Source organism: Cervus canadensis, chromosome 23 (genome assembly GCF_019320065.1).
Source record: "Cervus canadensis isolate Bull #8, Minnesota chromosome 23, ASM1932006v1, whole genome shotgun sequence".
NCBI classification, from domain to species: Eukaryota; Metazoa; Chordata; class Mammalia; order Artiodactyla; family Cervidae; genus Cervus; species Cervus canadensis.
In genome coordinates, this window is record NC_057408.1 from 49,966,309 (window position 1) to 49,988,882 (window position 22,574).

The 22,574-nt window shown below is 45.7% G+C and overlaps 1 protein-coding gene, 1 long non-coding RNA gene and 1 other non-coding gene across 5 annotated transcripts in view; 1 reads left to right on the plus strand and 2 right to left on the minus strand.

Moving 5' to 3' along the window:
* The window catches only part of LOC122425481, a 34,463-nt gene extending 20,622 nt beyond the window's left edge, over positions 1-13,841 (plus strand). Inside the window, exons 2-4 of one of the 3 annotated variants that reach the window (XR_006264866.1) lie at positions 9,355-9,538; positions 10,035-10,085; positions 13,606-13,841. This is a non-coding gene — a long non-coding RNA (uncharacterized LOC122425481). The remainder of the gene's footprint in view (positions 1-9,354; positions 9,539-10,034; positions 10,086-13,605) is intronic. The other 2 variants (XR_006264864.1, XR_006264865.1) reach the window with 2 other exon arrangements.
* COLEC12 (collectin subfamily member 12) overlaps positions 4,309-22,574 on the minus strand; it is a 179,948-nt gene continuing 161,682 nt past the window's right edge. The window contains exons 6-10 of the mRNA XM_043443901.1: positions 19,961-20,449; positions 18,974-19,110; positions 17,665-17,774; positions 7,317-7,462; positions 4,309-5,763 (exon numbers count right to left, since the gene is read on the minus strand). Coding sequence (XP_043299836.1) covers positions 5,744-5,763; positions 7,317-7,462; positions 17,665-17,774; positions 18,974-19,110; positions 19,961-20,449 — 902 coding nt within the window. The 3' untranslated portion in view covers positions 4,309-5,743. The remainder of the gene's footprint in view (positions 5,764-7,316; positions 7,463-17,664; positions 17,775-18,973; positions 19,111-19,960; positions 20,450-22,574) is intronic.
* TRNAR-CCG lies at positions 15,936-16,008 on the minus strand. Its single transcript has one exon. It is a non-coding gene; the product is annotated as a tRNA-Arg (tRNA).

Genomic DNA, 22,574 nt, shown 5'->3' on the forward strand with positions numbered 1-22,574 from the left:
CCAGGGATCAAACGCAGATCTCCCACATGGCAGGCAGATTCTTTACCAGCTGAGCCACCAGGGAAGCCCAAGAATACTGGAGTGGGTAGCCTATCCCTTCTCCAGGGGATCTTCCCAACCCAGGAATTGAACTGGGGTCTCCTGCATTGCAGGTGGATTCTTTACCAGCTGAGTTACCAGGGAAGCCCCAATGGAGGCATAATAAATAGTTACTTAGAAACAAATTATTATTACCATCAAAAGCAGGGTAGTGTGTGTCTGCAGCACATATGATCGCTGTATATGCTGAGTAAGCAAGAGAAAAACCACTCATTTCACTACCCAGGAACATCATGGTGGATATTTTTGGGGGATTGGTGGCAGGATTATAGATTTATAAGAACATGTTAGCAAGTCCACTGGAGACTCTTTCTTGCTTTCTGTCTGTGTGAGCAGGATTTCCCACAGCCTCAGGCTTCTGTGTGTGCCTTTTCCTCCCAGGTCCAATGCTGATTCTGTCCATGAGCAGAAGGCCTGGTGGGAAAGAAAGAGACAAGGGGAGAGAGCTATTTGCCACTTGTGTGAGTATGTCTTATAACAAGGAGGTAGACAGCAGGGGTCAAACCTGGGTCTGTTTGGCTCTAGAGCCTCTTTTCATTTGAAACTAATTTATATCAGAGAACTCTGTGAGAGGTTTAGTTACTTTAGCATCTAGGGTGGTTTCTCCAATCTGGACCGCTTTGGACATCCATGGTATGGGTGCCAAGTGAATTTTTGCTTCTTTGCTCAGATAGCAAAGCGATTGATCTAGTACCTTTGTTTATTTGGCTGTACCAGGCCTTAACTGCGGCACACAGGACCTTTAGTTGCATCATGTGAACTCTTAGTTGCGGCCTGTGGGATCTAGTTCCCCGACAAGGGATTGAACCCAGCCCCCCTGCATTGGGAGTGTGGAGTCTTAGCCACTGGACCACCAGGGAAGTCCCTGGTGTAGGACTTTCATGTAAAGAGCTCAAATCAGGATTCATCCATTATCTCCCTGCTTCTGTGAGAGAGACTTGGTGATTTGAATGATTTCTTGTGGCAAAGAACAGAATACAACATAGAAAGCCGAAACTCTCAGGAGGGTTACTATGGGAGCTAGGTGGTGGTGGGTTCAAATCCCAGTTCTTAGGAAACTATTTAACTTGTCTGATTTTCAGTTAGTTTCCTTGCACAGTGGTTGGAGACAGTACATGCCAAGTTCCTAGGAGTCATGAGGTGTTATTACAGCTACTCTGCAGTTGTGCTGGTTTTTGTCAGGCCTGGCCTAGCTCCTTTGCTCTCAGGCACAGGAACTGGTTTTAACAATCTTATAATTCCTTGCAGCTTGCAGGCATGATTTAGTGGGTCATGGCAATAAGCGATGATTAAAGAATACAGCAAACTCTGGCACCAGTGGTTGGAACACTGGCCAAAGGACAATTCTCCATCCCTGGCCAAGAGGACTAAAGCCCCTTTGGTTAAGCCTATTTAATGACCTTCTGGATGAGCTGTTGGCAGGAGCTTCCTCGCTGGCAGCTGACTCCTGCCCAAGTTGCACGGGTGATTCCTGTTTTACAAACTCAGGGCTCGTAAGTCCTCAGAGGAAGGCTGGAGGCTGGGCCATCACCCTGGCTGTGGCAGGCAGGGCTGAACTGAGATAGTTCATTCATAAACTCATTCATTGAAAAATGTGAAAACCAGGAGCTCTGCATCTGGAGAATTTGTTTTCTTAAGCCTGCTTTTCTTTGGACTCTTGGCTACCTGTGTAACCTGGGCATGCTATGTATTATATTTATTTGGCAAGGGTATCTAGGAAGAGAAGAAGAAGGATGAATGGGTGGAGCAAAATCTCTACAACATCTGCTTTGTGATTTATAAAATAAGTGTGATCCTGTGCCACTAAAGGATGCTTTCCAGGAAAATGAAGTTATTGTATAGAAAAATTCCCTCTTAAAGAGATGGCCAAAGTTCACCTATACTTCTAAAACTGTTGAGCATAACAGAAAAGAGATACTTCCTTACACTCTCATTCAGAAAAGGTTTCGAAAGCTTTTCCCTGACTCGGGGCCATATGTTGCTAAGTAGAATAAATCTCTTTTGCCAGTTGATTCTCTTCACTCAGTCTTCCATTCCTAATAGGTATATTACACATATGTCCAATATAGTAGATGTATAATAACCGACTATCATCAACACGAATGCCTTCATTTCTCCTGACTGGCTTCTCCCATTCTTCAGTTCTCTTTAAGATTTTGTAGCTGACTGGCTCCATTCACCTTTCTCTTCTTAATTCAGTGATGTTTGGGCCTCTCAGCTGATCTGTAGATGGTCTTAACGCCGTGAAAGGGTTTTTCTTTCATAGTACCTGGAACACTTGTGGGTAGCACTTGCTTGACATGAAAAGAAGTCTCAGCTTCAGGATGCATATGCTGGGAAAGGATTCAGGCTAGAAGTGATGCTTGAGTGAATCTTAAAGAAGTTGAGAATGAAATCCAGGTAGAGTCTGGATTTCTAAGGAGGAGGAGCACAGTAAGAAGTAAGTAAGAAGGAGCACAGAGGAACTTTGCAGGTGGCTTGTAAGGCTGTTCCAGCTCAAGGCAAGGGAGCCAGAGGGTACAGCGGAGGGGAGGCTGGAGCTACAGCTGGGGACCTGGTCCCCAGGGCCCCTGCATGTATGTCCTGCAGGCAACTCAGAAGATTTTAAGCTGGGGTAAGGGTTAGGATGGACTTAGATTTAGGGAACATAAGAACGACGAGCCTGATCAGATATGCATGACTGGGATGTGGGCAATGAGCAAGTCTTCAAATTCCCCTCAGCGTCCTCATTCCTAAAGTAGAGAGAAAGGTTTTGCACCAAGATTAGAAGAGATAATGTATGTGAAAGTGCTAAATATATTTACTTTTTATTATTATTATTATTATTAGACTTATTATTGAGCCATGAATGAGTTAACATACTTTTCCAAGAAGAGATCAATCGGTTTTGAGGCAAAATACACTTGCTTTAGTATTGTTACCTGATTTATGGTGGAATGTATGACTGACGTAGCTTTCTACTTCCTTCAACGTCTGATTTTTTTTAAAATGAGAGCAGGTTGTACTCTTTGTTGTCTGATTTAAACTCTTAAGTGCTAAACTCAGATGGTTATGGGAAGAGTTGATCAAAGGTGAACACTGATTGCAAAAGAGGAAAAGAAAGGGTTTTATTCTTTCTGGTTGTGCAATCATTCTTCAAGAGCCATTTAAAAAGAAAAACAGGGACTTCTCTGGAGATCCAGTGGTTAAGACTGAGCTGCCATTGCAGGGGGCGGGGGTTTGATCCCTAGTTGGGGAACTAAGATCCCACATGCTGAGGGGTGGGGACAAAAATAAAAAGTTTCCATCTTCTCATAGCAACTCGTAACTTCTCATAGCCTGAAAACCTCATGACATTTTACCAAAACTCTCCTCCCAGAAGAGCATCAGTGGTGAGTAGGTGAATAGAAACCTGGTATATAAATAGCTAAATATATAGAGCAGTACATGAGGCATCTGATAATGTGTGATTTTCATCTGATTTTACTCTGTTATTAGGAAGGACCTTGCTTCTGAAAGAAGGAACATTTTTAAAAATTTTGAACATTTAAAAAAATTTTACTTATCTATTTAACACCACGTGTGGCATGTGGGATCTTAGTTCCCTGACCAGGGAACTGAAAGTGCAGAGTCTTAACCATTGGACCGTCAAGGAAGTCCTCTAGAACATTTTCAAAGCTCAAGTCTGAATCCTGCCTCACTCCTTGGTGATGATATGGCCCAGGAAATGATGTCACCTCCCTGAGTGTCTCCTTCTATAAAATGGGGCGAGTAAGTAGGAAGCCCCACTTCTTAGGGCTGTTGGGAGGATGACATGAGAGCATCTGATTGAAGCCTGAGAGATGATAAACCCTGGGTAAGGTATAAGGGCCAGGAGAGGAACACCTTCAGCTGTGGGAATCAGCAACATTCTCTTCCGATGATGGCATCAGATGTTTAAGTTCAAGTTGCATCCGAACATGATCTTAACTGACACCTAAGAAACCAGAAGAGGATGAAAAAGAGGATACAGTTTAGTCTATAGAAGGTCTTGAGCCTGAAAAGGTACCAGGGTCCAGGGCCTGTCTGGGATCGCAGGGCCCAAATGATGGCAGGTCTGGCCAGTCTGACCAGACCCCATGGGCGGGATAGCAGGGCATCCAGGTGCTGAGGAGATGGCCACTCTTGGGCTGCAGAGACAGCATAAACGGTGACCAGGGCAAGACAACACAGTCCACACAGCTGCAGGCGTCAAAGTCAAACTCTGTCTTTATTCTTTTACCATTGTACGTGGGGTAGGTAGCAGCATGGCTGGGGAGGTCCTGGGAAGGGAATCTGGTGGGTGGAAATCTTACCTTTGAGCATCAGTTACATTTAAGCCTGATTTCAGCACACTGCATGTTAGACTTCTCCATGGCAAGTTAAAGAGTAGAAGGCAGATGGACTCCGACATAAGGTTCTTTGCAAGAGTTCAACACAGTGGCCAAGGTTGTATTATTGCATTTCATCATGCATGTGCCTTGGGATTCTGTGTTTTTGGAATCTGACTCCAGAAAACATAAGATTTCCAGGTAGCATAGAGCTGTCCCCATCTTAGCATCTCTGTCTCTGGCCGATGTGATGTTATGCTTTCCTGACATTTAATATCTGCCCTGGTATGGGCCTGAAACCAAGTGTGTTCATGTCTCAGCCACAAAACAGGACCTTCTGTTAATAGCCAGATACAGGTGCTCTGTCCACCCTTCCCAACAGATGCCTCTCCACCACCCCTGACTCCGCCAAAATGAAGTAAAAAGCACATCCTGAGTTGACCATTCCTCTGAGCCTGGCAGACACACAGCAAGGGTGTTGGCTGGTGATGGGCTGGAGGTGTAGCCCACATGGCTGAGCCACGTACATGTTCAGCCTTGACCTCCACTGGCAAAATCTGCAGGGCCATTTCTAGACATTTCAAGTGATTGACTCCTCTGAGGAAATGATACATTAAAATATACATACACACATATATTTAATTATTTTTTTAAACCACAACTGAAAAAATTTCTTTGCCACTGCATAGAATTAAATCTGACAAGAAACCCTATGAGTTTTTATTAGTACCATTATTGTTTTCTTTGGCTTCATGTACTATATTGGTAAAATGACAAAAATAAAAAGAAAAAAATTGCAAAAAGGCAAATATTTTGTACAAAAATACAAAGTTTTAAAAGCTCTTTAAGTATATTTCATATTGTTACTAAGAGTTGGCCTATATATCTGTATGTCTGCATATTTTTCCTACATTTGGGATTTTATCAATAGAAATGTAAGGTACTGTTTACACAGTGTATGTTTTCAGTTATTCCTAAAGCTCAACAACCAATGATAATCTTTTTTCTGATTGGAGCATTCCATACTCTGGAAGACATGATTTGCATAACTGTACGGTTATTGGCTGAGAAAAATCTATATGATTCAGTCCATTTGCTTACTGACAATCCGTACATCACACTAGGTGAACACTTTTGTTCCAAACTTTGTCCTTGAGCAAGGTAGATGGTAGAGAACATGGGCTTTCAATGTTTTCAGTAATTGGTCTTCAGTGCTTTCCCCCTCAATCTAATGAGAAGGTGATGCAATCAGAAAGAAGTATCTTTTGCCTTTGAGAACTGTCGACAGTTTGCTCCTATTATGATATCATGGTCCATTATAATGTAATTGCTAATTCTAAAAGAGAGGAAAAAGAATGGGTGTTAGTTCTTCTTAAAGAACAATTTTAATGGACAATTCAGAAAAAGGAGTGTGTGTTTTTAAAGAAAACATTCCAAATACATCATTCAGTAATTATTTTTTTAAATAAATGCCTCGAAGTTCTTATTCAGATTCAATAAAAGGTAAAATTCACTTCAAAGGAGCCTGTTCTGGGGCGTCCTAGTCTCAACTCAAATCCCAAATGTAGTAGTGCTATTGTGCTCAGTCGTGTCTGACTCTTTGCGACCCTATGGACTGTAGCCTGCCAGACTCCTCTGTCCCTGGGATTCTCCAGGCAAGAATACTGGAGTGGGTTGCCATTTCCTACTCCAGGGGATCTTCCTGACCCAGGGATCAAACCAGTGTCTCCTGCATTGCAGGCAGATTCTTTACCCACTGAGCCATTGGGGAAGCCCCTTGATGTAGTTACACGTATTTATTTTTTCCTTTGTTTTCAGATCCAAAAAATCATTACCAAGATCACTGTCAAGGAGATTATTGCCTATGCTTTCTTCTGGAAATTTAATGGTTTCAAATCTTACATTTGAGTCATGCATCCATTTTGGGCTTATTTTGTGTAGAGTTAAGAGAGTGGTTTGGTTTCACTCTTTTGCATGTGGCTGTCCAGTTTTCACAGCAGCATTTATCAGAGACTGTCCTTTCCCTATTGTATATTCTTGGATCCTTTGTCATAAATTAATTGACCATATGTGCATGGGCTTATTTCTGGGCTCTCTATTCTCTTTCACTGACAGAGATATATGCTATTTTTATGCCACTGCCACACTGTTCTGATTACTGTAGCTCTGTAATATATTTTGAAATCAGGGAGTATGTCCAGCTTTGTTCTTCTTTCTCAAGATTACTTTGGCTATTTGGGGTCTTTTGTGGTTCCATACAAATTTTAGGATTGTTTTCTCTATTTCTGTGGAAAATGACACTGGAGTTCTTATAGAGATTCCATTGAATCTATAGATTTCTTTGGGTAGAATGGACATTTTAACAATACTCTTCCAATCTGTGAGCACAGAAAATGTTTCCATTTATTTGGGCCTTCTTCAATACCTTTCATCAATGTCTTATAGTTTCCAGTGTATAGGTCTTTCACTTCCTTGGTTAAATTTATTCCTAGATATTTTATCTTTTTTGATGCAATTGCAAGTGGTATTGTTTTCCCAATTTCTCTGATAGTTTGTTATATGAAAAGACTTTGACATTGGTGCCATATGATAAAGAACAACTGAGTGACAGTATTATAAGGTAATGACCTAGGCCCATTAGTCTAAAATTTACCGAGTACTTCCTCTACATTAGGCACATGTATTAACTTACTTAAGTCCTCACAAAAACCCCATGAAGAGGATTACTATTATTATTTTCCTGAGGTTAATAGCTTGCCGAGATACTAAGTGGCAGAATCAGGACTGGAATCCAGTTGCAGAACCTACTTTCAGAGCCCTTATACTCCTCTTGCCCTTTAATAAGATATAAGCTCTGCAGTGCTCTCTTAAATCCCTTCCACTGCTTACCTCTCTCCCTGTCTTGCTCGCAGATGTACTGATTCATGTCTTCACACTGGAAATCGTTCCACTGCCCAAAAGTAATCAGTCCAGCGCAATCTTCTCCAGGCCCATGGCCATGACCCCAGTTATCTGGCTGTCCAGCTTTCCAATTTCTTTTAAGAAAACAGAAATCAAGTGTTATTTGCAAAGTCACGCAGACGTTTGCTTGACCCAAGAGCAGCAGAGAAATGTAAAAAACAAAACCAAGGCCTGTCACGCATCCCAGAATGAAAACGTGCTGTTTAAAAAGCTGCACACGCTCTGATTCTGAATAAGAAGCAGCTGTTTCGCAGAGGAGCGTGTGACGCAGCCTCTCCCTGCAGACTTGTTATCTTAGCCACAGCAGAGTCAGCTCGCGGAGCTGCTTCATCACATTGCTGAGGAAGTAAATCTGTCTTCAACACAGCTCGATGAGCGACAGCTTTCTAATGTGTACTGGAATGCTGACTTCTGGGCTTGAGGGTGAATATATACATTCTGAGGATGACACACCCACACACAAACTTGCAAACACTTATGAGAACCCAGAGGGAATCTTTGTACATTCTGATATCTTGTCTCTAACACGTCAGAGTCAGGCAGAGAGAGAGTCACCTCCCCCCCTTTTTTTTAAACTTTAAACCTTTTATTTTGTATTGGGGTCGAGCCGATTAATAATGTTGTGGTGGTTTCAGGTAAATAGCGAAGGGACTCAGCCATACATATTCTTGTATCCACAGACTTAGCAAATGAACTTTATGGTTGCTGAGGTGAAGGGGAAGTTAGGGACTTTGCGAAGGTCATGTACACACTACTGTATTTAAAATGGAGAGACTGTTGATATCCACTTACAAGAACCTATAAACACTTGGTTGTGGTTTTCTGGCTAAGCTGTAGATAGCTAATTGCTTCAGAAAGAAATAGTAATTTAATCTTACTGAAGATGACTCATACATTTCACTGCCTTTTTTGGGAGAGAGATTCTTCAAAACAAGTTGTCTTTAAGATGAGCTCAACTTGGGGCTTGTTAACTTGTCTGCTGCTGCTCCCAGCACCCCGTCATCAGGGTTCACTGTTTCTGCCTCTCTTTCTAAGCGATCAACTAGATGTGCTTCCAAGAGTCAAAACTTGAAAGGCTACATTTTCTTTAAGAACCAGGTCCTTGAACAGAAGCCTATGGTCACCTCCTGAGAGGGCAAGTTTGCCTCATGCGGAGGGTCCGAAAAGAACATCTGCAGCAGGAGGTGCTTCCCATAAATGATGACTCATTTCCCAAGCAGCAGCATCAGACTCCATAATCATTCACTCTGGTCCATGCTTCATGTTTCTATCAGAGTGGCAGTGGCGTTGGCCACTAGAGAGAAATCTTCCACTGTACAAACTCTGATGGCCAAAGAAAGTTCTACAGTAAAGAAACACGTCTCACTACTAAGATTTTCCTATTTTGAAGCCAGGTTCTTACCAGGGTCACCCAGGGATAAAGACCAAATTGCCCTCCATCTTTTGATGACAAGACCAGCAAAAATCAGGGCAGTGGGAAAAGGCGAGTCGAAATTTACAGTCAAAGGATGGGAAAATGAGGTAGAACTGACTCCCCTGCACCAACTGTATAGTTAGGGTTTTTTTTTTTTTTTTTTAAGAAAATGAAAAGTGAGGGACTTCTTTGGTGATCCAGTGGTTAAGAATATGCCTTGCAATGCAGAGGATGTGGGTTCAATCCCTAGTCAGGGAACAAAGATCCCACATGCTGCAGAGCAACTAAGTCTGCGTGCCACAACTACTGAGCCCGCACACCACAGCTAGAAAGCCTGTGCATGTACCACACCGAAAGATCCCACATGACACAACTAAGACTTAACACAGCCAGACAGATGAATAAACAAATATTTTTAAAAAATGACCTCAGATAAATCTAGAGATGAAGAGATATTTTAGAGGAAACCATCAAGCAATGAGAGTATAAATGGGATGATACTTAGGTGGAAGAGTCAGAAATAGTTCATTCATTTGCTCATTCATTCCACAGAGGGTCTACTGCATACAAGGGCTAAAGCTAGCTGATGGCAACACAAGTGCTATAGAGAACAGACTGCCGGTCCTCCTAGAACTTCCATCCTAGGCAAGAAACGAAGCAGTTACAGATCTCAGACTGTCACAGTGATGCCAAGAAAAGGTGAAGTTGGAAGGAAACTTTTATGGAAGCTTTTTTGGTATGTTTCTCTCTTACCTTGACAGACCTTCCTAGAAATGGCAACGGTGCCCAGGTAGTTTGGTGGTGGTGTTGTACACTTGCTTCATTTCTGCAGTTGTATGAGAGGGTTCCATTCCAATTTTGCTTACCAAATTTGAGACTGTGATTCTGGATGCATTAATGATGGGATGTTTGATATTTTTTTTATCTCACAGTTAATTGGAAAATTTCATAAATAGGAATTCTGATAGACCATCTGTTTAGTATTTTCCCCTTGCATTTCCTTGCCCTTTTCAGTAGGTAAAAGGGGTTTACAGGGAGTTCTCTGGCAATTCAGTGGTTAAGACTCTGTTTTCATTGCTATGAGCATGGGTTTGATCCCTGGTTGGGGAACTAAGATCCCACAACTGGCGTGGCATGGTCAAAAAAAAAAAGGGATAGACAGATGAGACGAAAGAGAACAGATTGATAATGGAAGATCATTTTTATCACCATTTGCCATTTGTTTTTTCCAGGTCATGGAAATTCTTCAGTGTGGTGCTTGAAGTAATCCTTCAGGACTAAAGGTAGGACTTTAGTCCTAAAGGTGGCTAAAGGTGGCTGTGAGTGGAGTGACCCAGGTGAGACCAGCAGGGGTGGGAGATGGAGTAGCTTGAAGCCAGGCTGCAGGGGTAGTTTGTCTTGTACATGGTCTCCCAGCATCTCTTTGGAAAAGCTAAAATCACACAGAGTGATTTGTGGCCAATCCCTCCAGTCTGCATGCTTATAACAGCACAGAGCATGTCAGAGAAACAGAATGTATATGTTTTGGAGAAGAATTTCAGCTTAAATAGTGCCTAAACCTCACTCACAGGTAGCTTCTGGAAAGAGAAATGGCTGAAGCCTGGGTGCCAAATTCTTGAATCCCATATTATAACATACAAGTTGCAGAAGTGGTTGGATAGCAACATGCATTATGTGCTTGGACAGTGTATTCTGAGTACACCAGGGACCATGGAAGCACCTAGACTCACTCTTCCAGGAGCTGGAATCATGAAGCATCTCAGCTGGTGGGTGTGAAGCACCCCCTCCCCATCCCCACCCTCCCTGTTCTGGGTTTATCCTCATGGAGGTAGAGCACAAACTTTCAACCTTGGCAATCAGGCAACCCCAGGCAACCCTGGCAAACCCACCCAACCACACAACTTAGTACTTTCTCATCAGCCGCAAGATTGATGGAGGCTTCAGGGCTGAGAAAATTCTTCTGGTAAGAGCCTGGCCTCAAAACAGGAAAATCTTAGTAGCGAGTAGCATTTCTTTGCTATTGAATTTTCTCCTGCTATAGAGGTTTCTCTCTAGTGGCCAAAGCCAGAGTCACTCTGATAGAAACATGAAGCATGAAGAGTGAGTGATTATGGCATAAAATGAAGCCAAAGTTTCCCTTCCAGTGCTTTTTAATTTTTGGAGACTTGTTTGATGACCCAGCACTTACTTGACGATCTTGGTGAATGTACCATATGCACCTGAAAAGAATGTGTATTTGTGGCTGTTGGGTGAAAGTTTCCATAAATATCAATGAAGTCAAGTTAGTTGATTGGTTGGTTGGTTTAGTCCCTAAGTTGTGTCCGACTCTTGCAACCCCATAGACTGTAGCCTGACAGGCTCCTTTGGTCCACAGGATTTCTCAGGGAAGAAATGGAGTGGGTTACCATTTCCTTCGCCAGGGGATCTTCCCGACCCAGGGATCGAACCCAAGGATCAAACCCGGGTCCCCTCATTACAGGTGGTCTCCAGTATTGCAGGCGATTCTGTACCAATTGAGCCACTGGGGAAGTTAGTTGATAGTGTCTGCTACATTCCTCTCGGTTTTTCTGTCTACTTGGTTCTATTAATTAATGAGAAGAGAGCATTGAAAGCTCATTTGAAGCCCTTCTCTTCACCATATGCACATTTAGGGTCAAGGTGTCCGTCTTCTTGATTGTGACAGGGTCCTGAAAATCAGACTATTTTTACGTGAGTGGAACAGTATCTCTCACTCATACTGTGCCCAAAACTCTAGAAAAGATTCTCCGGGATGGCACAGGGGCTGGGTCATGGTGGACACTCCAGGATAATTCACTGAATGTTATCATGAGTCCATGGGCCAGTGGATCCCAATGTCCAGCCAGGGGACTGGTACCATGAAGTTCTCACAGGTCTGTTGTGAAAAGAGAAAAATGAGGACAACTCTGTGTGTATGTATGGGTGATGGCCAACTGTCTTTTTTGATCTTGTTTTTGTTGTTTTTGTGCTGAGATTTGTTGATAGGCGATTTTTGTCTTTTTGGCTGCACTGTGGCATGTGGGAGCTTAGCTCCCCAACCAGGGATTAAATCCATGCCCCCTGTACTGGAAGTCTTGGCCACTGAACCGCTGGGGAAGTCCCAGTAGGTGATTTTTAAAACCCATGTCCTTAGTTGACAAATAAAATCTTGGCAACATGGGTCAGCTCTCCAGTCTTTCTCTTGGAAGTGCATTGGTAGGTGGACCCAAAGCACTTGGAAACCTGTTCCTAGGCACCATCCTGAGACATCACCGATTGCTTCTCTTGCCCCAGTATTCATAGTCAGTGAATCAGGTTGTATGTTTTGCTGGAAATAAACCTTTGTTCAAGTCCACGTGTACCTTAAGCTTTCAGCATCCAATCCATGTCACTGTTGCTTTTTGTCTGATTACTCCAGCACCATCTTCCTCAACCAGCTCTCAGTATAAAAATTCAAGTAGGGGCAAGAGACAGAGGAGAGAGCCTTTCATCCATTTTTTCTTTCCTCCTTAATAGTACCCCCAACAGCCTGAAACAATTTCAGAGGGGGAGAAAGGGTAAGAGCAAAGTAGGGAGACTGATTTCTTCTGTAACCTGGGTGAGGCATGGGGAGGGGCCAGGTCCAGAAACCAGTGTGTATGGCAGGGGAAAGGGAAGTGATGGACCGTGCATGGAGGCCGCAGAAGCAAAGAGGAGGAGGGTGCAGGTGAGTCTGAGTACGTGGAGAGGTACCTGTGTTGGGTACCTTGTGTTGGGAGATACCTGGGAAATCCCATGGACAGAGAAGCCTGGCGGGCTACAGTCTATAGGGTCACAAAAGAGTCGGGACACAACTTAGCAACTGAACGACAAGAAAATGATGATGGCGATGACAACAGGAGGTGTTATTGTTCAGTCCCAGTTGTGTCTGACTCTTTGTGACCCCATGCACTGCAGCACGCCAGGCCTCCCTGTCCTTCATCATCTCCCGAAGTTTGCCCAAATTCAGGTCCGTTGCATTGGTGATGCCACCCAGCCATCTCATCCTCTGATGCCCTCTTCTCCTTCTGCCCTCAGTCTTTCCCAGTATCAGAGACTTTTCCAGTGAGTCAACTGTTGGCATCAGATGACCAAACTATTGGAGCTTCAGCTTCAGCATCAGTCCTTCCAACGAGAATTCAGGGCTTCTTTCCTTTAGGATTGACTGGTTTGATCACCTTGCTGTCCAAGGGACTTTCAGGAGTCTTCTGCAGCACCACAGTTCCAAGGCATCAATTCTTTGGCGTTCTGCCTTAGACAAGTAATAGGAGTAATAATATGAACACTAGCAGATAGCATTTCTTCAGCACTTCCCATGGGCTCACTGTCATTGTTGCTTGATATGTATCATCTCATAGAATGTTTACAATACCGATGTCGGTGCTTCCGTCACCTGCACGTCACCTGAGGGCATGGAGGTTCACGTGGTTGGGTAACTTACACAGGGTCGCGTAGCTGCTGAGTGCTGGCTGAAGGCCTGGAACCCAGACCTGGTGAACTCCAGGGCAGATACTCCCTTCCCTTGCTGCACTGGCTCTTTTTCTCGTTTGTGGCGTGTTTATTATTATATGGCAAGTTCAATTAGCCTTCGGCTATTGAGGCCTCATAATATGCCTGCCTAATTTATTCTTGCTTTTAAAATCTGATCCCAGGGATTTTTACGTCTATGCGTTCCTCTGGGTGGGAAACAAGAAGCAGAGTCTGGGCTCTGGCTGCGGTGCTGTGCAGTTGTGGCTGGGAACAGAGCGCCCCGAAGGTGTCTGGTGATGTGATTCTTTCCTGTCCCAGGTACCAGAGCTGGGCTGTCACCCCAATCAGTACTTCCTGCTGGAGCCTGGGAGACAGGAGAAAATTCCACCCTGGGAGAGCTGGCAGGGGTGCTACTGTTCCTGCTCAATCCATTCCACGTGGGCCAACCCAATTTGTGCTTAGAGGAGGGCTTCAGATTGAATTTCTCAGTGAGTCTAACCCAGACCTTTTTTTTTTTTTGCATTTATGACTGTGAAAAAAGTGGAGAAGACTGAAGTTATTTTTTTTCTTTTTTCTTTTTTTTTTTTTTTAATTTTTTATTAGTTGGAGGCTAATTACTTCACAACATTTCAGTGGGTTTTGTCATACATTGATATGAATCAGCCATAGATTTACACTTATTCCCCATCCCGATCGCCCCTCCCACCTCCCTCTCCACCCGATTCCTCTGGGTCTTCCCAGTGCACCAGGCCGGAGCACTTGTCTCATGCATCCCACCTGGGCTGGTGATCTGTTTCACCATAGATAGTATACATGCTGTTCTTTTTGAAATATCCCACCCTCACCTTCTCCACAGAGTTCAAAAGTCTGTTCTGTACATCTGTGTCTCTTTTTCTGTTTTGCATATAGGGTTATCGTTAACACCTTTCTAAATTCCATATATATGTGTTAGTATGCTGTAATGTTCTTTATCTTTCTGGCTTACTTCACTCTGTATAATGGGCTCCAGCTTCATCCATCTCATTAGACTGGTTCAAATGAATTCTTTTTAATGGCTGAGTAATATTCCATGGTGTATATGTACCACAGCTTCCTTATCCATTCATCTGCTGATGGGCATCTAGGTTGCTTCCATGTCCTGGCTATTATAAACAGTGCTGCGATGAACATTGGGGTGCACGTGTCTCTTTCAGATCTGGTTTCCTCAGTGTGTATGCCCAGAAGTGGGATTGCTGGGTTATGGCAGTTCTATTTCCAGTTTTTTAAGAAATCTCCACACTGTTTTCCATAGTGGCTGTACTAGTTTGCATTCCCACCAACAGTGTAAGAGGGTTCCCTTTTCTCCACACCCTCTCCAGCATTTATTGCTTGTAGACTTTGGATAGCAGCCATCCTGACTGGCGTGTAATGGTACCTCATTGTGGTTTTGATTTGCATTTCTCTAATAATGAGTGATGTTGAGCATCTTTTCATGTGTTTGTTAGCCATCTGTATGTCTTCTTTGGAGAAATGTCTGTTTAGTTCTTTGGCCCATTTTTTGATTGGGTCATTTATTTTTCTGGAATTGAGCTGCAGGAGTTGCTTGTATATTTTTGAGATTAATCCTTTGTCTGTTTCTTCATTTGCTATTATTTTCTCCCAATCTGAGGGCTGTCTTTTCACCTTACTTATAGTTTCCTTTGTAGTGCAAAAGCTTTTAAGTTTCATTAGGTCCCATTTGTTTAGTTTTGCTTTTATTTCCAATATTCTGGGAGGTGGGTCATAGAGGATCTTGCTGTGATTTATGTCGGAGAGTGTTTTGCCTATGTTCTCCTCTAGGAGTTTTATAGTTTCTGGTCTTACATTTAGATCTTTAATCCATTTTGAGTTTATTTTTGTGTATGGTGTTAGAAAGTGTTCTAGTTTCATTCTTTTACAAGTGGTTGACCAGTTTTCCCAGCACCACTTGTTAAAGAGGTTGTCTTTTTTCCATTGTATATCCTTGCCTCCTTTGTCAAAGATAAGGTGTCCATAGGTTCGTGGATTTATCTCTGGGCTTTTCTATTCTGTTCCATTGGTCAAAATGGCTATTCTACCCAAAGCAGTCTATAGATTCAATGCAATCCCTATCAAGCTACCAACGGTATTTTTCACAGAACTAGACCAAAGAATTTCACAATTTGTATGGAAATACAAAAAACCTCGAATAGCCAAAATAATCTTGAGAAAGAAGAATGGAACTGGAGGTATCAACCTGCCTGACTTCAGACTCTACTGCAAAGCCACAGTCATCAAGACAGTATGGTACTGGCACAAAGACAGAAATATTTTTTTTCTTTAGCTCTCTGCTGACTCCTTTAAAAAATGATCCATACTCTTGACTGTCAAAGTGACACATTTATCTTTCCCTTAGTAGTCTCTGCCTCCTGTCCCAACTGTCACCGCTCTGATTTTATTTTTTAAATTTATCTATTTCTTTGCATCAGGTTTGAACTGAGGCCTCCCCTCCCCACTTCCACTGCTCTGATTTTATTTGTTTAAAAATATTATTTATCTATTTATTTGACTGAATCTGGTTTTAACTGAGGTATATGGAATCTTTTGTTTCTTTTTTTCATCTTTTAGTTGCGGCACATGTGAACTCTTTACTTGTAGCATGTGGGATCTAGTTCCCTGACCAGGGATTGAACCTGGGTCCCCTGCATTCGGAGTACAGTGTGGTAGCCACTGGACCACCAGGGAAGTCCCTCCACTGCTCTGATTGTAGATGACAACTCTCACAACTGCTTTGAGTCTCCTGAAGCGTATCCTTGCCGCGATGGACGCCCTCCTTGGGTGTCAGCCACGTTTCCGGGGGCCAGGATGTGGTGTGGCTTCCTCCCACCGAGGAAGGGTGTGCAGGGAGCAGACTGGCGGTCTGCTGAGCCAGGAAAGAGATATCCGTTTGTCCTGGGGGCAGTCTGAGGCTCACCTTTGGAGCTGACCCCAAATCTTCAAATGTTCCACCTCAATGTTTGGTTGCCATTCTAAAAGAAATGGCCTGGGTGGTTGATTCCCTAGTGGGCCAGTGGCTAAGAATTCACCTTGCAATGCAGGGACTGTGGCTTCGATCCCTAGTTGGGGAACTAAGATTCCACAAGGCATGGAACAACTAAGCCCACTGGCTACTGAGCCCCCATGATGCAGCTAAGACCTGATGCAGCCAAATAAATAAATGCTTAAAAAAATCCTTTAAAAGAAATGGCCTTACTCTGGTTTCCATCTATATCCTCTGATCATGCTTGTCACATAGAGGATTTAAAAGCATAAAGAAGCCTGTCTACCCCCACACACAGGTACATGCATGCGTGTGTGCACACACACATACACACACACACACAGAAACTCTACCCGGCCCCTCCATCCCTTGAGCCCATCTTCTTGTCCGTGACCACGACTGCTCCAGCCCTGATGCCCGTGACATTGTCCTGGACCAGAAACACACTCAATCTCTCCTCTCCGGGGTCCAAGGATGCTGCGGCTACTGCAGCTCAGGACACAGTCCTGAAGCCAAGATGCCCACACGCCTGCTTGAGCCTCTGTAGGACATGTCTTCTGTCTCCAGCAAAGGAAAGGTGTTCACAGGTGGGTTTTTATAAATTCTGCCCTATTTGGTACAGTGTGTGTGGCACAGCTTCACATTTCCACATCCACTGGAGGGAAAGCAAGAGGAGGATGAAGAGGTGAAATGGAAACAGGCGCAATTTCATCCTCTTCAGACCCTGGGGTGGGATGAGGGCAGGAGTGGACGCTGGGGTCCGGTAAGGCGCATGGAAATTTCTGTGTCCCTGGGAGCTTTGAGAAGGTTCTATGAACTGCTTCCTTTCTCTGTTGCTGCCTTTACAGAACTAGGTCACACTGGATTTACAGGGACTCTTCAAACCTGCGGGAGATGGTCGTCCCACAAGTGCACTTGAACTTTCTGTGTGTAGGGGAGTCATCAACTTGACCACACTCTGGCCAGAAGCCCAGTGAGGGCTGGGACACCAACAGTGTCATCCTGAAGAGAGCGCCCTGCCCATGTTGGAAACACATCTGGGGAGCTCGACTGAACTGGGGGAGCCGGGCTTCCTTGGCTTTTGTGGCGGCACTTAAAGAGCACGCATAGCCATCTCTCTACTATACCACCCTGGGTGGTTTTATGAGTCTGTGTGTTTGTTTGTTTGTTTGTTTTCTTAGTAGAAATGAAGAAAAATTCACTCCATGAGAAGAGGAAAAAAACCTGACTTTTACCCCATATTGATTTCCCTCCATGGAAATAAACATGCAGCTGGCACTCAGAGGCTGAGTGTGAGGACTGCGCTGGACAGAAGGTTGTTCAGAAAGAAACACAGGCCAGCGGACGTCTCTGAGACTCACTCGTACTCCAGAAATGTCCCATCCAGCCACCTCCATTCATTCTCCCGCTGCAAGTCCGTGAGGCCAATCCAGTAGTTCTCTTTCGCCACCATCTGCTTTTTGATCCATTGCTGGAAAATAAAATCATAGATGGTGCGTCACTATTTCTTGAACAGATGTTTGGGGGGCTTTCAATATTTAGAAATGAGGGACACTTTCAAAGAGGATGCTTGTCATAACTTGTGCACTGCTTTTGCTGTCCTCTTTTTATTGCACTTGTTTGGCCCTGGGTTTTTTTTTTTTTTTTGGTGGTGGGCAGGGGGGAGGGGAGGGCTTTGACATGTTTTCCTCTTATATTATAAGCGATACTCCTAAACTATCCAGACCACTCATGCATCCCACCAGGCTCCACCCCTCCCACAACCCCTCCCTCTGAGGGGTAACAGTAACAGCCACGGCACCATCAGGCTCTTCCTCCTGGCCGGGTCCCACTCCAGTGTCACACATAACATGTCTTCGAGCCATTACAACCACCAACCTAATAAAGGTGACAAGTGGTTGAGCTGGGATCAGGCCCAGGAGCCTGACCACTGTCTTCTGGATGCTCATTTCCAGTCAATTACTGCAGAAGCATCCGTTTTCAGGGTCCTGTCTGCCGGAGACATGCAGGAGAAAGGAAGGAGGCCCCCGAAACAGTGCGGCATTAAACAGAAAGCACTGGTGGTGTCGCTGGATGGACCTCAGTTTCAGTCTCAGCTCTGCATTTACTTGTCTCATGTATTAATCATTCAAATTTTGTGGGGCCTCAGTTTTCCTGTCTGTAAGATGGGGATAATATTACCCACAGGCTCCTGGGGTGTGGTGAGGTTTATAGGAGAAAATGCCTGGAACACATTAGGGACCAAATGAGTGGTTATCATGTGTGGGCTCTGCCCCAGGACCATATATGCCCTTCCTGACCCTGTTGAGGCCACCTGTCTGGACCCTGGCATTCGGCCCCACCCCTCCAGTGCTCAGGGCTCTCTGCCTCTCCATAGGAGACTTGTACTGACCTTCAGGCTTCCCGCTCTTTCAATAGTCACTGGGAAAAGCCACACAGCTCCAGGCTTGATAAAGCAAGAGCTTCCAGATGCGAGCACAAGGACCCAATCCCCATGCCATGAATGCTTTCTGTCCCTGGATAAAGCCCAAATCTCAATCATGTGGCCCTCGGTGTTTCTGTGACTATGAATTTATGGTATCTTTGAATCCTTAGTAAGCATGCACTTTCCAGATGTCAGCGATCCTTAAATTACAGTTTTCTCCAACCCTAAGAATGCCACACACGTACCTGCTCCTCTTCTGTGTTTATGAAAACGAGATGTGAAGACATGCTTTCGCAGAAAAGTTTCGCATTCGCAAAAAAGTCTCTCTCAGACGAAAAAAAGTAGCATTTGTTTGCAAATTTCTTCCAGTGAGGCAGGCAGCCTAGGAATGCAAAGTTTAAAAATGCCGATGAAAACACATACACGCTGAAAACACTATGCCTTTAGGAGGCATAGCCACAGCCCGGCTTCCCCAGTGCCCATGTGCTGAGTCTGTGACTGATGTTCCCGAACATTCTAGGGGCCAAGACCAGTCTGAGGAAGTAGGTGGCCTGCAGGGCACACGGTGGTTAAAACCACTTAAGTGGGCCTTTGTGTCTGGATTAGTCTTTACAATGACAGAAGTAACAGACACGGAAATAACAAGCAGCACAGTGTGATCCCATCAGCCTGGGATCACATAGAACCTGTAAACAAGAGGCTGGGAGAGCTAGGCTCACAGAAGAAATGCAACTAAAGGGGACTGCAGGAAACCAAGTGGAATCGGCTGTGGGTCCAAGGGGAGAAAGATAGGCTTGGTTGCAAACCCAAAGCTTTCATTATCAAAGGATGAGAAGGTGCCATAATACCTTCTCAAAAAGAAATGCAAGCTGGCTTCAGGAACAGAAAGTTCCATCTGCACGTTAACCAAAGGTCGACCATCCCCAGGTGAAAGGCAGAGAATGAAGACAGGGACGGCTCTGGGGTGGCCAGCCTCAGATTTTCCTGAATTCAACGTCTGGGACCAGTTTGTCCCAGAGGACCTGACTTAGCTAATGATAAACAAGCACTAGAAGGGCTGATGCTGTTTAGGGATAAACACACATGCCTGAAGGATGCTGCCTGGCGAGGGGCCAGGCGAGCAACAAGGGCTGAGGCCCACCCTGTGTGATGCCTTCACTGCTAATAAGATTGGGTGTGTGGGGCGAACACGGGGAGCACCCCCATCCTGGGTGTGAGGGGCTCAGACTCACCGTTGTTCTCAGGCGCTGTGGTCGGCTCGGTCTTAAGGGCCAGGGGCACTGCCGCCCCTGCGGGGCCCGGGGGGCCAGGGAGACCCTTGATACCTGGCATGCCTGGCACCCCAGGGAGGCCTGGCAGCCCCCGTGGCCCGGGCACCCCAGGCTCCCCCACAGTGCCCTGCAGTCCCTGGAAGCCAGGGGGGCCCTGGGGGCCTGGGAGTCCATCCTTGCCCGGTGGGCCGGGGGGACCTGGGTCCCCACTGGGGCCCTGGGGGCCGGGCTTCCCAGGGGACCCTCGGGAGCCTTTGGAGCCTTGCAGGCCTTTGGAGCCCTTGCTGCCGCGCTCTCCAGGGGGGCCAATCGGCCCGATTGGGCCCCTCTCACCGGCTGGGCCAGGTGGGCCCGGCTCCCCCTTCTCTCCTTTCTGCCCCTTGTTGCCGGTGGGGCCTGGGGGTCCCTGCTGTCCTCGGTCACCTTTCGGACCCCTGGGACCAGGAGGACCTGAAACATAAAAAGAAGACAAAAGGCATAAGCATGAAATCCAGGACACCTCTGGTCATCTGGGACCATTTTTTCACCAGCAGGAAGGCTGTGTGGGTTAGGATAGCTGTGTGTGTGTGTGTGTGTGTGTGTGTCTGTGTGTGCATGCGTGTGTGCTCAGTCATGTTTGAGTCTTTGCAACCCCAAGGACCAGAGAAGGCAATGGCACCCCACTCCAGTACTCTTGCTTGGAAAATCCCATGGACGGAGGAGCCTGGTAGGCTGCAGTCCATGAGGTCGCGAAGAGTCGGACCCGACTGAGAGACTTCACTTTCATGCATTGGAGAAGGAAATGGCAACCCACTCCAGTGTTCTTGCCTGGAGAATCCCAGGGACGGTGGAGCCTGGTGGGCTGCTGTCTATGGGGTTGCACAGAGTTGGACACAACTGAAGCAACTTAGCAGCAGCAGCAGCAACCCCAAGGACTGTAGCCCACCAGGCTCCTCTGTCCATGGGATTCTCCAGGCAAGAATACTGGAGTGGGTTGCATTTCCTTGAGATGACCTCTCTCTTATTTCCTCCTCATTCCATCGATCTGATGAATATTTATTAACTACTTATTGTATGACAAGCACCATGTAAGGTGTGGGGTAAGGGGTTGAATTGGACTAAAAAGATGCCATGGAGTGTTGAGGGACTCTGTCCTGTAATTCCCCCATCGCACCAGCCTGGCCTCTCCTCTCTGCTCCTCCGCTGCGGTGCCCCTGTCCCTCCAATGGTGCTGTGGGAACACGGAGGTCCTCAGGGCCAGGCCTCACTATGGACCAGCTCACCGGGACGGGAGGTCTCTGTTGGGGGTGCTCTCAGGGCCAGCTGAGGAGGACCAGTTTCATTTTTCCCAGTGATGCAAACAGTGCATCAAATGCGTCTAATAATGCAAATAGGTTTTGGGCTTCCCTGGTGGCTCAGACTGTAAAAATCCACCTGCAATACAGGAGACCTGGGTTGGGAAGATCCCCTGGAGGGGGGCATGGCAACCCACTCCAGTATTCTTGCCTGGAGAATCCCCATGGACAGAGGAGCCTGGCGGGCTACAGTCCATGGAGTTGCAAAGAGTCAGACACAACTGAGTGCCTAAGCACAGTACACAGGGAAGGTAGACTAGAGAAAGAAATAGGTGCAGCATTTCACTGGCAAGGGAGGGAAAAAAATCGTTTTCCTCCAAAGGAGGAAAAAGCAGTTCCCCCTTAAAAAGGCAGGGAGGGGTTTGGGGAAAGGGAAGCAAATACCTGCTCATCTCTCCTTGCTCCAAAAGGCGGTTCACTTAACGTGGGGTTGTCCTGTTTTCTCTGAGTTCTCAAGAGTAACATCGACATCACACAATACATCACAACCAGGATTTGTATGAAAATGACAGGGTGAGGTACCTTCACATACAGTGTATCACGTGACCTTCGTCTATGGCATAGGATCCCCACAGCACATCTGAGGACATGCAGGGCCAGAGACACAAAGCTGTTTGTTCAGAGTCACTGAGCAACTCAAGACAGATCTACCCAGGGCAATGGGGCTTCCCAGGTGGCACTAGTGGTAAAGAATCCACCTGCAATGCAGGAGACCTGGGTTCAATCCCTGGGTCAGGAAGATCCCCTGGAGAAGGGAATGGCAACCCACTCCAGTATTCTTGCCTGGGGAATCCCATGGACAGAGGAGCCTGCCAGGCTACAGTCCATGGGGTCACAAAGAGTTGGACATGACTGGGCGACTGACATAGCACACGCATGGGAGTAAGATAGGTCCAGTTACCATCAGGGGGAGAAGCTGGGGCAGGAATTCAGGGCTTCTCGTGTTGAAATGAACACATCGTGGAGGACACTGTGCTCAAATATTCCGCTGCCTGGAATCTTAGAGCATCTGAGGTCTCGCTATTCTACAGGGATAAGTATAAGGGCTCCACACCCATTCTCTGGATGGAAGCTCAGAGCCTTGGAGGCTGGAAGGACCGAAGTGCGGGGGAGAGGCAGGATTGGTGGGACTCCCACACTCAGTTTTCCCTGTCCCCCTCCACCAGCACACCTCCCCACTGGCTGGTCAGGATAGAACGGTGAAGCAGCCTTTCCCACCTCAGTAGGGGGATCTCTGTTCC